Raw genomic sequence first — 17,440 nt, forward strand, 5'->3', positions numbered from 1 at the left:
AATTTACCGTGTAAGTGTTCTTTTATATGTGTCTATTCTTTTCTATTTGTGTTATGTTGTGTCAGCCCATTATTGTGCCGCTCGTATGAGTTTTTCCGGACAATCGTTATATATATATATATATATATATATATATATATATATATATATATATATATATATATATATATATATGTATGTATGTATGTATGTATGTCTATATACATATGTATGTATATGTATATACATATGTATGTATATGTATATAGCAAAGTACATGTATATAGCAAATAACCAACTTAATTTTTAATCTAATGTTATACTGTCGTAAATTTTGAACAATCTGAATTACCTGTTGAAAATCACCTAAAAATTATTGCCAAAGGCCTCTTAAAGATATGGGATGTGAGGAAAATAGTTATCCTGATAATGAAAACACTTTCCACATGAAAGATGTTTGTTTTTTATAATGAAAGGACAAGCACTATCCATCAATATTTTGCATTTGTTAATTGTGTGTAAACAATCCACTTGGTGGACTTTGTACATACTCAAGTTTATCAAATTGAGCCCATCACATATTATAGAGGATATGACGACAGGTATGCCTGCGATACAGGTAATGTTGATGTTGGGGGTTATTGAGTTTGAACTTAGAAATTTTTTAATCTAATAGCAAATATCGATCCCAATAAAATACATATTTAAGGTAACACCTGTATCTACATATGCTTTAGTGGATAAATGTTTGAACCAAATGACAGAGCTGAGAAACTATGTAAGCTTTTACGCATCAATTTTTCAGCGACTGCCTTCTCTGATACTAAATTATTTTTGTGGAATCTATGAGATATTTTTGTGCATGAAGCACATAATATGTGATTCGTTCTTTGATGCTCCCATCACACGTAGGGTCAGCACAACCATAGTTAATCTGCTTCTTGGTAAACCAAAACCCAGTTAATTGAGAGTCTACTGTGTGTGAACCAAAATTTGTTTCTTAACTTGTTCAAAATGGTGATAAAATACTTGATTTTGAAAACCTGAAAAATGGTTCTGGGTCTTCTCAAAAAGAAGGCATTATGTTACGTCAAAAGTTTTTTTGTGAGATAATTATTTTTTACCAATGGTCTATGATAGGTAATGGGCAGTTAAAAACAGGGCAATGCAGTTATGGAAAATCATTTTTAACCCCAGTTAGGATGGGATAGAAAAAATTGCGCTATGGATTGTTAAAATTATTACAATAGTTTGGAGTAATAAGTATAATTTTTTATTTATACTGTGCCTAGAAAATTTACTGGGTTCAAGAATTTTTTCCATTTCTTTATTCAAATGTCATTTAATACTGAATGTTTCAATGATATTAACAGGAATTGTTAGAGATAATCTTCAACTACTCTCTCTTAATGATTTTTTCCTTGACTTAAAGTCTCACCTGACCAAATTTACCCGAGTTCGAGATTTCCCCATTTTAGAATCAGCCCTGTTTGTGTTAATGTCTTATAGCACATTCCTCATTGCTGAAGCTGCAGAACTCACTGGTTAGTATTAAGCCATGTATTATAGTCAAATTTTGGACAAACCCTTGTCCAACTTAAATTTTCCAAATGATCTGCATAATAAAGCCTAAGTTAAATATGTGTTTCATCATTTTTGCTTTTCTATCCTTGCATTTTCATAGTTCTATTTGAGAGAGGATCATAATAATTGCACTAATATAGTGATTTTTTTATTTCAGGAATTGTGGCTGTGTTATTCTGTGGGATGTGTCAGGCCCACTATACTTACAATAATCTTTCTCCAGATTCCCGAACAAGAACTAAACAGCTTTTTGGGTTACTCAACTTTTTAGCAGAGAATTTTATCTTCTCGTACATTGGTGTGTCCATGTTTACGTTCCCTAAACATCATTTTGATGTTGGTTTCATCCTGGCATCATTTGTATCCTTTCAGAAAGTGTCATTTATGGTACTTTTTAAAGGCATTTACCTATCAGTGTGCTCATATACTTTTTAGTAGTTGTAAGATCAATGTCAATGTCTTTTTCTATCTAGTAATCAGTGCCTATTTTCTTGGCGTATTCTATTATGATTGGTAATTCTTTGTGTGGTCTTTTCTTTGCTCAATAGAGAGTCCAAGTAAAATAATACTGTCTAAGGTCCTAATTAATGGGTGAAATTAGATTGAGAATTTTTCCAGTCAAATGAACTCACTTTGGTGTATATCTCTGACTTTAGTTTTTGGGGAAAAATTGTGTGTGTATCAAACTACATGCGAATCACATCAAAAATTGAAATTATTATTGATAAATTGTAAAAATAACAACATTTTGCAAGCTCTTAGTATTATTCTGAATGGAATTACTCAAAATTGTTTTAAATGCATCAGTAATGTTCAGGAAGTTAGTAAAAACATCCCTTGCATGATGAGTTATCCTTGCATTATGAGTTCACCTGACAGACACCCTGTCAATATACGTTGTTTATTTGTATAATAATTCCACATGTCATTTTAATGTGATTTGGCATGGTGCATATTAGCTCATTGATGTTCTCTCTATTCAGTACCATTAAAAAATAATGGTTTTGATTTACTTAAAAACCCTAGATAAAATGTGTTGCTGACTTTGTTGTGCAGTATATATATATATATATATATATATATATAAATATATATATATATATATATAAGATATATATATATATATATATATATATATATATATATATATATATATATATATATACAGTATAACTGCAGCTGTTGTTAGGCATAAGTTCATGTTGTCATATATATATATATATATATATATATATATATATATATATATATATATATATATACATATATATATACATATATATATATATATATATACATATATATACATATATATATATATATATATATATATATATATATATATATATATATATATATATATACATACATACATATATACATATATATATACATATATATATACACACATATATATATATACATATATACACACACACACATATATATATATATATATATATATATATATATATATATATATATATATATATATATATATATATATATATATATATATATATATATATATATATATACAGTATAACTGCAGCTGTTGTTAGGCATTAGTTCATGTTGTCATATGTGGTGCAAATATAAAGTATTTAAAAAAACTTGTCCTCCCTAATGTTCTATAATCGCATTTATTAGTTTACTTTATTTAGTTATTAGTATTTGTATTTATTAGTTAGTATTATTATAGAAATTAGTTATTTGTATTTATTTAGCTTGTCTCCAATATGTACCACCTTTGCTGCATTCCCTTTTTGTTTTGATTTAATATTTCTAGTGGTTAAGGGGTACTGCATTAAATAATGCAAAGAATTTCCGCTATCTTAAAGGAGACAGTGCTTCAACATCTTGAAAATGTGTGGAAGATTATGTAAATGTTTTAAATCCATGTTATGTGTGCATCTGTTTTCCTTAATTCATCTCCAGTTTTGTGCATTTCTTGGGCGAGCTGCAAACATCTATCCGCTTTCCTTCATACTGAATCTTGGAAGGAAGCCCAAGATCCCACTTCAGTTCCAGCACATGCTGTTTTTTGCAGGTTGGTATCATTTATTTTCCTATCTCAGTTTCGTTTTCCATACCAGGTAAGAGGATAAATAATTTAGGGGAAAAATGATAAAAGCCATAAGGCATCATTTTATTTAGAACATATTGTCTTAAATATATTTTCCTGTTTTCAAATTTTCTTCATTTCATGTTAAGTCTGTTTTGTTTACTCAATAGGGTTGCAGGCATAATTCATTTCATAGACACATATTAATGTGTAATGGGTGAATTAAATTAGTAATGATTTTTTTATTTATGAATGTATTCTTTTTAATGCATTAATATTTTGTGTCCTATGCTGAGCTGTACAGGGTGAGAAACAAAATCATTAGTATTAATTGCCTCTATTATGTCAGCGGAGCAATGAGTGCACTTTCTGCATGTGTTTTTGGATCAATGGCTTGGGATATGTTGATCTAATAGCATGTTTTCATAAATAATGTCCTGTACATATTTTAGCCTTCTACTATTAGACATTCTCATTGTTTTTTCCTTTCTTACAGGCCTACGAGGTGCAATGGCGTTTGCTCTAGCCATCCGCAACACTGTATCAGATGCAAGGCAAAGAATGCTCACTACCACCTCCCTTTTAGTCATTATGACTGTAATTGTACTTGGTGGTGGCACAATGCAACTTCTGGCATGGTTTAAGATACCGTATGTATTTTACAACATTGTTTTGCATTTGATATGTTCTTTCTCTCATATTTTGCCATATATGTATGTGTATGTAGGTTAAAGTTCAAGGTATACGAGGTCTGTCCTATGAATACGAGAACTGGTGCAATCTGGCGGCCATGACTTGGCTATAGCCCTGACCACTTGCAGCACTAGTTGCCTGAGACCAAAGTCTGTGCTTGGTGGATCGTGGAGCTGTGTGTATGGTGCCAGTTATGTTAGTTTTGTTGTCCTTGTTTTTACTGTTTGTCGAAAATGGAAATTCACGAAACCACGGAGCAATGAATCAACGTCAAGTTTTTGGTGAAGTGCGGTAAAAGCTATCAAGATATTACTGAAATGTTGACAACTGTTGACGGTGATAATACTCTAAAGAAAGCATCTGTTTTCAAGTAGATTAAGCATTTTAAAGATTGCCGACAAGACGCCACAGATGATGCAATGTCAGGATGACCACCCGGAGTAGACGACAACATTGATCGTGTGGGGTCCTTTGTCCTTACCGATCGTCGAAAAAACTGTTCGAATGATAGGCGATGAACTGAATTTAGGAACATCAACAGTGCATACTGAACATTTGGGTTTCAAAAAAATGTGCAAAACTCATGCCCTAGCTGCTGATGCTAGATCAAAAGTTGAAAAGAGTTGATGTGTTACTGACTGAAAAAATTCACTTGAAAATGATGCCGGATTTCTCAATAGGATAATCATTGGTGATGTATCATGGTTTTACGAGTATGATATTGAACTAAAATCACAAAGCAAGGAGTGGAAAGTAAAAGATGAATCTCGAACCAAAAAATCAAGAACAAGTGGATAAAAAATCAAAGTCATGCTCCTGGTTTTCTTTGATGTCAAAAGTATTGTTCATCATGAATTTCTTCCTGAAGGACAAACAGTAAATGCTGAGTTCTACCTTACAGTTCTTAAGTGTTTGAGAGATTGTGTGCGACCAAATTTGACTGAAAGCGATGGATGGATCCTTTACCATGACAGTGCACCTGCACATTCAGCATTGATTGTTCGCCAGTTTTAGGCAAAAAATTCTATCACCATCCTTGATCATTCTCCTTATTTGCCAGACCTCACCCCCTATGACTTTTCCCTATTCCTAAAATGCAAAAATGTGATGAGGGGACATCAATAGGAAGATGTGGACACAAGAAAGAAAGAAATGACCAGAAAACTAAAAATCCTAACTGCTAAGGACTTCCAAGGGTTCTTTAAACAGTGGAAAAGGGGATGGAATAAGTGCATAGCAACGAATGGAGAATACATCGAAGGGGACAAAATTGAAGTAGGCTAAATTTTGCAAAAGAAAGTTTTTTATGGCCTCAGTTCGTGTATTTATTGAACAGACCTCGTGTAGAAATTATCACATAATTCCACTAAAAAATATTTTAAAGTTCTTCTAACATATGATTAGGTCAACTAATTATGGATTATTCAGTCTGTCTACCACAGAAGTGATTACCTTGTTCGTGAATATTCCTAGTGAATATTTTAGTTGTTTAAGTTGGTTGAAGTTTTAAGTTGAATTGTCTTTTGCAATTTGTAAAGGCTATGTTGCAATTGTAAACTGGAAATGAATATGTTCATAAAACCAACATTTTTTCATCATTCGACTTTGCTAGTGTTGGAGTGGAAGAAGAGGTGGAGATGCTTCACTATGGTGGAGTAAGAAATGTAAGTATCTTCTCTTCTATGGGTCTTTCAATTTTCATTATTTAATCCGGTTATAATATCCATTGAATTGGCCGATAAATTGGACCATGTCATATAGGCTTTAGGCCATATGATTTATATTGCATTATTGTCAGAAATAGCTCATGTTTATTTGTAATTTTCTCTCTACCCATATTTTATTGGATCAATCAACTCACACGGTTAACCATGCAGTCCACAAGCATCATGGCCAGTCCTTTTAAAGTGCTCAAGAATACTTGTGCTTACTGTCACAATATTTTTTTGTATAATTCCTCTTTAACCATAACCAATCCCTAAGCACAATAGGCATTTGTACAATTATTAAGTGATCAAACCAGTGATAGATTTGCCTCTCAAAGAAAGAATCATTACTGAATAGTTGATTTAGCATTTCTTGAGTTTTCCTAGTTTAAAACAAAAGTTGTTGCCTCTATGTTGTTCTTTAATGCTCCATCATTATAGGTACTGAAAGAACCAACAAAATGATACTATTATGGAATGATGCAAAAACTTACATAAATAGCTAGTTATTAAACACAGCTTAGAGTCGCCTGACAGATAGGCTAACCAATTTTACATTCTGTACTATGCACAGTTGCAAATTAATAAAATGTACCATTTTTGTGCAACATTCAAATTGTGGACCTAAAATGTGTAATTTTAGTTTGAGTTATCATGTTGACTTAAAATTGTTTTTTTTAATTTGGGAGTCTCTTTTTCAGCATTGTATTCCAAAATTTTTTGTGAAGTCATTGGACCATTTAAGTGCCAGTACTCATATCAAATGATTCACATCTTTGAAAATACTCCGGAGAAACCATTTCTGCTTAATGACTTAAATCTCTAACCCAGTGCAATATTTCATCTTACTCCTGACACTGTTAACTTTTTATAACAGCCAAAGTAATTCTCATTCCTCAACAGTCCACTTCTTGTGGAAATTTTTCCAAAACTTTGTCTTCTTTGACAGTTAATTTTTGGGTGTTCATGTAATATGCTGCAAGTTTGTCCTGGATGGTCTTGCCTTGAATCAGATTTTTCTCGCTGACTCCTAGATATCCACTTGTCCCAATTGTATGAGGACAATTCAATATGTTAAGTGGCAGATTTTGGTTATGAACAATGTCCTAAAAAAGAATTGAAACGACAACACCCTAAAATAACACATTTTTTTGGTATTCTATTTGGCAAATGAATCTTAAATCTCAGTAGGGTGTTGAAATAAAATTAATTAATGCTTTAGCCTGTAATTCTAATTCTATGTATACTTGGTGGAAATTTTATAGTTTCTACTATTCAGGCTTATTCAAACTAATTGATTTGATCAACTTATCTTTCAGACACTTGTTGATACTTCAGAGGGTAGTGCAATGAATGCGGGATCTCCATCAGATGTCCATGAGAGGGCACTTTTGGCTAGGGTGTGGCGAGAATTCGATGTGCGATATGTGAAGCCCCTCCTCACGCATGCAAGGCCAACATTGCTTGAGACTCTACCTGTGTGCTGCAATCCCGTTGCACGTTTATTGACCACTACAGAGCAGATGACTCAGGCAAGTTTAAAAATTGATTATTCTCCTACGAAGCAGAATTCTTTTTGTATCATTGAATAGTGCCTCCCCTTCAAACTTTCTCAATCCTTCTTATTTGCTGACAATCATCTGATGGAGGTTAAATGCAGGTGTGGAATTTTGCATTCCATTTTTACAAGTAGTATTTCTCGCAGGTTTGTATTGCACACAGAAGAGGGACAGTTAAAAAAAATGAAATTTTAAATTTATGTCTCATTCCCAAAGTCAAAGAGTAATCGGCCATAGTCAACAGCATATAGTTTTTTTTTTTGGAGTAATTTTGTGTGTGTGAATATTTAGGGTTGCATTTTATAGCGCAGAAATAAAATCATATTTTATCCAAAAAATTTTGTTTTCAAATAAATCACACACTAATATTACTGTTGATAACTAGCATGGTTTTGCTGAATTTATTCATCATTCATTATAAGTTGGTGGTCCATATGCCAACTTACCCATTTCTCAAAATCAAATTACGATTAGAAGCTGCTGTAAATGTGATATGAACTATGTGTACTAAACAAATTGATGGAATTTGAATGTGGTAAGCATTGGGTACATTTATGGTTTTTATCTTGAAAATTAACTATACCTATCCATCATCTGGTAATACTTTTGAAATCTCCCCTGGTTTCTAGTAAAGTACGCAGGTTGTTCAATATGTCCTTAGGAAAAATTATAGCAACAAATAATTTTTACTAGATTTTTTATTTTGTAGCAAAGTCTCCTGTTAGCTTGATAAATTTTTCCCAATGTTTCGCCAGCTCTTTTAAGGCATCCAAGAGGGTTTCAGAAGGTCTTCAAAATATGCATCTGTGTTGGTAATGACCGCCTTGTGTGACATCGTTTTCCACCAAGCCTTTTTTTTCATGGTTGGAAATAAAAATAAGTAACTGAGGGCCAAATATGGTGAATGTTGTAATATTTGGAACATTAATTCCATGATTTTCATCATCAAAACTGCACAGGTTTGCACCTGTGCATTGCCTTGATGGGAAAGAATTTTTTTGCCAGATAAGGCTATTTTTTCTTGATTTATTTGCTCACCTGGTGCAATAACAATCCATAATACTCTCCGTTTATCGTCTGTCCTTGTTGCAAGTAATCATTGTAGATGATTCAATGTGTATCTTAAAAAACTGTAGCCATCACATTATCAGCCAATTTTACCATCTTAGCTTCCTTTGGAGCGTGATTGCCTTAAGGTACCCACTGTTTTGACTATTCCTTTGCCTCTGGGGTGTATTAATGTATCCATGTTTTCATTATGTATTGACCCAGAAACTCATCAGGTTATGATAGAAAACTGCCAAACCAGCCTCTGAATTGACCACACGATTGCATTTATGCTCCAGTGACGACAAAAGCAGCACCCTTCTTTCTTTGATTTTTTTGCTCCTAATTTTTCATCAAAAATTGAAAACACTGTGCGTACCTTGTGATATGCCTGTGGCCTCAATTATTTTGTGAACTTTGATTTGTTGATCACTCGAAATCATATCTTGGATTTTGTCATTCATTTCAGAGGAAATCACTTCCACTGGATGTTCCTAATGATGCTCATCATTTGTGAATGTACGGCCACGTTCAAACTAATTTATCCCTTTGTAAACAATAACAAACACGGGAGCACATGTGCCATGAACTTCATTCAACTTGGTTTTGATCTTATTTGGTGTAATGCTTTTAAATAGAAGTGTTTAATCACCTCACAAAACTCGTATTTTCCATTTTTCTAAATAAAACAAAAGTTTGTTGCTTCAATCGACTATGAAAATGAAATCACATGATGGATGTAACTGAAACTGTAACAACAGTGTCGTGAGAGATGAGGTTTACTGAAAGCAAACCTTTTTTGATACAACAAACATCATCTCTTTGAAATGTAATGAAATAATTGACTTTGTAATTCCACACACTTTATTTAAAAACACGACCAGGTTTCGACGTTGAACGTCATCATCAGACCTGATGATGACGTTCAACGTCGAAACCTGGTCGTGTTTTTAAATAAAGTGTGTGGAATTACAAAGTCAATTATTTCATTACATTTCAGTATGTTATGCAAATTCCACAAAGTTACGCCTGAGACAACAAATCATCTCTTTGATTTTATAAGGAATCATTGAATGAACCATGCAGCATTTGATGCCCCCATGCTGCCAATGCCCCTCTTCCCTCAAATGCTTCATATTGTAAATAATTGTCACAGCCAGAAAGAACAATCATTGGCAGTCCATTATATGTGACTTTAGCATTAAATTCCACCTGTGGAATGAATCTTGTCGAGGTGCAGAAATAGTAACTTTAAATTAGGTATTTAAAAACTGGAACATCAGCAAATCTTTTTCATGGCAACTGTGGCATGGCACTCCATATGAATCATTCTATTTGAAACATAGAAGGTCATTTTTCAACCTGAGACTTTTCTCACCCATTCACTCCTCCCTTCTTGATCTGGTACAGTCTGGTGTACAGATATTAATTAAACTGGGACTTTATCTTTCTACAGTATGATTTGAGCTAGGTTTTAGGCATGGGGATGCTGATTTGGATATCATCATGCATTTTGAAGTGCACTTATTCATCAATGGCCCCTTTTTCAAACATTTAAATCATTCTTTTTCTTTGGAAACAATTTTTAATATTGACTGAGCCAAGAATTTTGACTTATGTGCAATTAGGTGGTTTGATGTTGAAATGTTTGGCAATATAGGCCTTGTTTTAAACTAATTACTCCCTTTACTATCTCTTAAATAAGGTATTGGTATGAACTTTAAAAAAGCCCATACAATTATGTATTGTTCTATGGTTAATAAATCTATCTATGTCAGTATTAATGGAAAATGCATGTATATTTTCACAGGAGACTCAAACACATTCAAGACTTGACTCAGACTCAGATCTCTGTGGTGAAGAAAGGGGTATGGGAAGTATCAGGGGTGGTAGCACTGGTGGGGGGCCTCTCGGGAGATCAGGGGTAAGTTTTATGACTATGTAAATTTTTTCTATATCCAGGGAGTCTATTTTAAGGCATTATGTGGATTATTCTGCATGGATTTTAGGTTATGATAAAGTACTAACAAATTGCTAACTATGTGCTTACTGTACCTGCCAGTGTATAGAACATGCATACAATGAAAATATATCTAAGCTTATAAAAGTTGTTGATTGCTTAAAAAATTATAATATCCTAAATAGCGTATGGTTTTAGTGTAAAATAGAAATATTTATGCATAATTCTTTCTCAGATGGTGTTTCGCATGATATGATATTTTGCATCATGTCAAGCATCTTAGATGCCCTCTGTACTCTGAAGTGCAATGAATTGGTTAATTTTGGGATGAATTTGAGAACATTGCAAAATTCACAAATGTTGCTTTGGGGTGGAAGCCAAAGTTATAGTACCCAACTTGTGAGTTGTAGCAGGTTGAGTTAGCTTGTTTGTCTTATGATAATTTCTGGACTTAACAATTCCATCAAACACAAACAAGTAACAAACATTTTTCACCGTGAATTTTCTCAAGATTGCTAAGAAAAAAGAATTTGGAAGAGAAGTTACCCAGGGTAATATTTTTTATTGACGTATATTTTGCCGTATAAAATATTGCTGTTCTCAATAACACAGAAATTATTTACTAAAAATTTATCTTTTAACAACAACAGATTTTCAGTCTTGTATATGATAGCTTGTGAAGTTATAGCATTTTAATGAGTTAGCTATCTTCCTTCCTTCAGGTAATTGTAAATAAGAAATAGAGTTTTAATTCTACCCTTTGATAATTACCTGCCGGATCCAGGCACCATTTTTACAGATATATCATCTGCCTAGATTATTTTATCCGGAAATAATCTAAAGGCCATTGAAGAATACAGTTCTACATGTTGAAATGACATAATGTGTATAGGACTGCATAGACAATTCCATAAACTACCTAACTATTTTTGACCCCTTTGCATAGATGTTTTTTTTTTTACTTTACCAATCAACTTCACCAAAATTTTATTCCACCAATTAGCTGCCTATGAAATTAAATATGTGTGGATATTGGAGATGCTTAATTTGTTTTTGGTGTTGAAATGTGTATCCTGTGTAAAAGTTTTCTGTGTGAATTAGTGGCATTAATGGATCACATTTATTTTATCCATATAGTGAAAAATCCAATTACATAAAACTAAGATAGTTTGTCATGATTAGAAATATAATTATGTGCAGTTCCTTGCTATTTGTTGCAAATATTAGTTTTTTATTGTTCCAGAAAAGTCATGAACCTTTACCTTGGTTTAAGTTTTGTCTTTCCTTTATTTTGTTTTTGCACTACATATATTAGGGGTAAGCTAATTAAAATAGAAAATTGCTGGTAAATTATTGTGAATGTTAAAAGAGATGACCTGAAATATTTTTGAAGTGAAACTCTTATTAGGCCATTAAATTCGGTAGGTACTATTCATCTTTATCTGAAATGAGCATGTTTTCCAGAATGACCCAGAATGTACCCACATACCACGTAATCACTATCATTTTACCTTAATTTAAATTGATACTTAAATTATCATGTAAAATTAGTATTTTTAATGAATTTCACTGCTCTTGAATTCAGTTGGGATTTGATATTTTTAGAGTAATGGTTTTTTTCTATGCATTTTTGTATGTATTTACTTTAGCCCTATATTATTGATCTGCATATATGTTATTTAATTTAGGTTAGATAAATTTTTCTTTGTTTTTATTTTTTGAAACTTTTTTGCTTCCTAATTTCTTCATGCAGTCATTTAGGGATGGAGTAGTTAGGCGGTATGCGCACATAACCTAGAATAAATATAAGAAAACGGATGATGATCATGTTCAAGGAGTGCGACTGTATTTCTGCGGTTAAATTTTTTAGTAAATTTCCAGTGATGCTAACAAAAATTGCAAGCATTTACATCTGTGTGAGCTGAGATTTTGTGCTAAAACTTTAATTTCTAATGTTTAAAACTCCTCTTTAATATAGTAATTTAATTTCTTTATGCTGCCATCAATTTCACATACTATTGGTAACCACTTCATGAGTTCTCCCTAGAAGATGATTTTGAAAAACTTTATGGCATAGTTAATGATTGTAGGCCATATTATGAATTAATTTATGTATTCAAAGGCCACCAAAAATGGCAGAAGGGTTTTTACACAAAGGCATTCACATTTTCTCCTTCCTGCACTTATACTTCTCATTGAAATGTCATGCATTGGCCTTACAATCTTGATTATTGAAGCGAACATCCCTCAGAACTAGCAAGATAAAATGAGATGTGTATTTAGTGATTATATATGCTATAGTACTAGCATTTGTGAGGGTTCTCCTGCAATATTGCAAGATTTTACACTTTCACTCGGGAGCACTCTCTTTCCCTCTGACAAAGAGTTCTTCTCATGGGCTAGTTTGTTATGTATGTACATATGCAGATGTATGATCAAAATATTGAAAATAACCTCCAAATTTGAAATAAAAGGTAACAGATTTGTACAAAAAATAGAAGGGTATATCCAGAAGTAATAACAATCATACTTACTTTTTTCATCATTGGTCATCTAGCCAAAAGCTGCATAATTTTCTTTTAAATGCAGTAAACTCTTGGTTTTCCATGCTAATGGATGTAAAATTAAACATGAATAATCAAAAAATACAGATAACCAAAATACATAGGCGGAAATAAATGGTCGTGATATAAACGTATATGCGCGGAGACTCCTTTTTCATTTATCGTGAATAATTTGCATTTTGTGGCAATGGAAAGTACATTTTTTTATTTTTCAGCCATTTTAATAAGAGTGGAATTATAGTTTTACCAGAACACAGAACTGTCATAGAGTAGTGAATAGCAGAACATGTGTTACTCAGATAGCTAAACCAATCTCATAGCCAGGAAAAAAACAAAGGTCTGGCGAAGGACAAATTTAAAAAAATAGGGTTGCTTATACTGATTTATATTCATCAGATAATATGGATTTAAATAATGCATTGTAGATAGTGCTTGACTTATTTGTTGCATAGTAAAACTATGTCTTTGCTCGTCTTCAGAGGATGTCTTACAGTGACAAGGGGCAAATGTCACTGACTAAATCTACCTGGGGGGAGTGATTATATTTGATTGTGGCGTCTTAACAAAGGGCTGAGAATTATTTGAAGGTAGAAGTTAGCTGGGATACAAAACCGGCAACCATGCAGACATCTAGGAAGATAGATAGTCCCCTTATCCAGAGTAAACCATACTGAGTGGTGAACTCCCCCTCCATCTAAGCTCACACAGCCAATTGGAGGGAGGACGTTACATCTACGGCAGCGCTTATTCCATAATTTTCTCGGATACCTGATGTAACTTGACACTAAGGTGTGAATGGTATTAGTGCTTTGGTTCCAGAAGCTCATCTGCTAGGTTACTCTGGGGAGCTTAGTAGCGTAGGAACATATGTTTATTCAGAAATAAGAGTTAGCGGATGTTCTTTTCATGGCACTCAGAAAGAAACCTCCCCCCTCCCCCCTATCTCCTCCTCCCCCCTCTCTCCTCCCCCCACCCCCGAGATATCTCTCTCCCATATGAGGGAGGGAGATCCTACAATTCTCTCTTCCTCTGAACTCTTGGAATGTGAACTTATCAATTGGCAATTAGAGAGAACAGTAGTGATTGGAGAAAGGAAGATGAGGGGGCAAAGAAGCTTACAGTGCCCCAAGTAACCACATTAAATATTGAAATGAAGTGAGTAACTTCCACACGCATTTCATTTGGAACACTACCTAGGTTTCGTCATTGGATGTCATCATCAGATGGTCCTCACAGAAACCAACTTTGTTTATATACCTACAGAGAAGGGGAGGTTAGGATTTGGTCAGAGTGGCAGGAAGGGATGGTGGAGGGGTAAAAAAAGGTTAAACTGTATATGGGAGGGAAAGGAAAGTACAGCTTTCGGTGTCAATTGTTGCTGTTAATGGGGGTTTGTTTGGGAGGGTGGTACCCCTTGTGGGGAGGACTGGATGTGAAAGAGCGGTAGATCTAGGAGGGGGGAGTAAGGGGGATATAAAATTTCATTTGCAAGTTTATCCTTGCAGCAACAAAATTTAAAATTTCTAATTGCTCAAATGCATCGAGTCTATGGCCTATATTTTCAAAATTGAGAATTTCAGACTCAAAGACACTTTTGTGGTCACGTGCGATAAGGTGCTTTGCAAACAGGGATGTTATATTCCTATTCTTTACCCAACTTTTGTGCTCCTTCATTCGTATGTTTCCAGGTTTTCCCATCCTGGTTAGCCTGTAATATCCATTGTGAAAAAACTGGGAAACAGAAAAATTTACTGATAATATTTGGTGTGCTACTTTTAGAGTTTTTAGCTGAGGTGCAGAAATCAATCATTGAATATTTCAGTAGGCATGGCCTTTGTCAGAAAGTAATTAAGCAAACATCACCATTAGGAATGGCTTAATGTTTTTATCTAATATTTGCAATATGTTAAAATTTATTTACTTTAAAAATGCATTCACTCAATAATAACTCATAATAGCTGTACATTTTTAGGGGATCATCTTGATTTCATGACTAAGGTAATGTCATCACTTATTTACTGATTTACTATTTTTTTAAATTTCAAAGGTCAACCATGACAAAGTTCTTGTGATACTTAGATGGCTGATATTTTAGGCGGGCCAATGATTTGTCATTGCAATTGAAGGTCGAATAAATGAGCCCTGAAATTGTGTCACCATTCCTTTATATTTTATTTAATTTACAGTGACTAATGGTGAGAACTCGGTGGTGTTCTTCATATTCTCCTTACAAGGTCTGTCAATTGTGCACTGCAAAATTTCATTTGTGCAAATAGTATGAGGCCTTTAAACCAACTGAATGATGCCTTCTAGTATTTAAAAGTCTGAACTTAACAGTCTCCCCTTTTATTTACAATTTCCACTGCCAGGGTAAAACATGAATGGGTAGGCCCTTAGCATTGGGAAAGAGTAGGGGAACACTTATGGGGATTATAGTGTTTCAGCCCTGAAATTAGATGCAGAATTCTATATCGTGAAGCTCTTCCTGATTCAATTGTTTTCTTGGGAAAGCCGTCTAACGTGCGTGAAGAAAGGACATAATGAAGCTTAGGAAAGGAAGAACAAGTCTAGGGAAAAGAAAGAATGAAACTGAAATTTAGGGGACTCTGTTGTGTCTTAATGAGAGGACTTCATTAGTTCTTACATTTTATGCCCACAGTATTAAAGTCATTCATTATGGGGAAAATGGAAAATTCAAAGTCTTCAGTCAGCTCGCTACATTTAATATGTAGAATGAAATTTTCAATACTTTCAAAGCATGCTTAATGCACAGTAGGAATTCCTGAAAAAATTATTTAGTGGAAACTGTAACACAAACCTTCAATCATGGACTAAATGCACATGTTTTGTGTATTTATTGAACATACCAGGTGATTTTTTGAAAAATGGCTATGTATATCTTATTTCATATGTCTTTTGGTACTATTCAGTGTAGAACTACAGAAAATAGTCACCAAATGCATGACTACACAGAATCAAATGTAAAAGTATGGAGCAGAGCGTAGACTTAGAAATTTTCAATTACTCCCACACCTTATGATTGTTTACATTTTTGGTCTGCGAGTCTCTGTTTCCAAACATTTTTGCCACTTGGAAGGATTGCCCAGCATTACATGACTATTAGTCCTTGACCCAGGCAGCTGCCCTTGGTGACTCCATGATTATCCCTCTGGATACTGTCTACTTTGAATTTTCTCTCCTGTGGAAAGCTCCCCATTTTTAGTCAATTGTTCCAGTAGTGAAAATACAGGATCTTTCACAAAGATATATGAGACTTTGTACTGCGTGCTTGTTGTTTATCATTTCAAAGTATTGGTTATCATTTTGTCTCCTGTCCTGTAGAATATGGGGCTAAAATTACAACATTTAAACACTCTCTCTGGTGAGAGGTTTTCTGTAACTCACCAGGTAACCATTTTCACATGGATATTTTTTCTTGTTCCTGTTCTGTTAAAGTGCTTAGCATTCAGAGTTATAGTTATGGCAAAGTATATAAATTCTTAGTTTTCACTCACATTTCTGTTGTATGCATAATATAAAAAAATAGGATCATGTACGCTTAGTATATAGCTTTTTGAAATTTTTTTGCAACAATGTCAAAAATAATTTGCCTTGATCAGTATCCTGATCAAGGCAAGTAATTTTTACAGTTTGATATTGTTGCATTTGAATGCACATTAACAGATGACTCCTTAAGTTACTATCAAGACATCTCCCAGTTTCTTTGAATCTAGTTTTTTGGTGATTAATAGTATATTGGTGATATTACCCTGACATAATGGTACAAATAAAAACTAGCTTTATTTTTTCCTTCTGTACTTTAAACAAAATTCAGCTACATATTATGGTTTGGCTCATGATTTCACTATGAATAAAATTAAATGCATGGCAAAGGCAATTTCAACTTTTCAGCGTTTCAGCTTTTGGTCAGAAGGGATGGATTGCTAGACTGAATATAATGAGAAATCGGAGAAAAAATATCCTTAAAAATATGGGAATATACCTAGATCATCCTCATTTTGTTACTACAATAAAAAACAGCTTTAGGGTCAAGATTGAAATTCACTGGACCAGGCAGGCAGTGTAGATAGTAAACAATTGTGCAACACGCAGTTGCACTTCTAATTGTGAAACTTTTTTTTGGGAAACTACCTCCATGCTAATTACTGAGGTAGCATACAATCATTCTCAGTTAAATGCATATGCTGGCATAGCATTTGATTGTAGACTGCTTTCCTAGCCACCTCTGCCACAAGTTTTGAGCTGTAACGAGGTCAATATTT

At 33.5% G+C, this 17,440-nt stretch overlaps 1 protein-coding gene across 1 annotated transcript in view; it reads left to right on the plus strand.

The window, feature by feature from the left end:
• The window catches only part of Nhe3 (Na[+]/H[+] hydrogen exchanger 3), a 76,203-nt gene that overhangs the window by 16,065 nt on the left and 42,698 nt on the right, over positions 1-17,440 (plus strand). The window contains exons 7-13 of the mRNA XM_071585405.1: positions 1,418-1,523; positions 1,721-1,923; positions 3,502-3,613; positions 4,125-4,278; positions 5,934-5,985; positions 7,347-7,559; positions 10,444-10,557. Of these exons, the coding sequence (XP_071441506.1) occupies positions 1,418-1,523; positions 1,721-1,923; positions 3,502-3,613; positions 4,125-4,278; positions 5,934-5,985; positions 7,347-7,559; positions 10,444-10,557 (954 nt within the window). The remainder of the gene's footprint in view (positions 1-1,417; positions 1,524-1,720; positions 1,924-3,501; positions 3,614-4,124; positions 4,279-5,933; positions 5,986-7,346; positions 7,560-10,443; positions 10,558-17,440) is intronic.

Source organism: Hetaerina americana, unplaced genomic scaffold, assembly GCF_022747635.1.
Source record: "Hetaerina americana unplaced genomic scaffold, ioHetAmer1.1.p SCAF_2, whole genome shotgun sequence".
Taxonomy (NCBI): domain Eukaryota; kingdom Metazoa; phylum Arthropoda; class Insecta; order Odonata; family Calopterygidae; genus Hetaerina; species Hetaerina americana.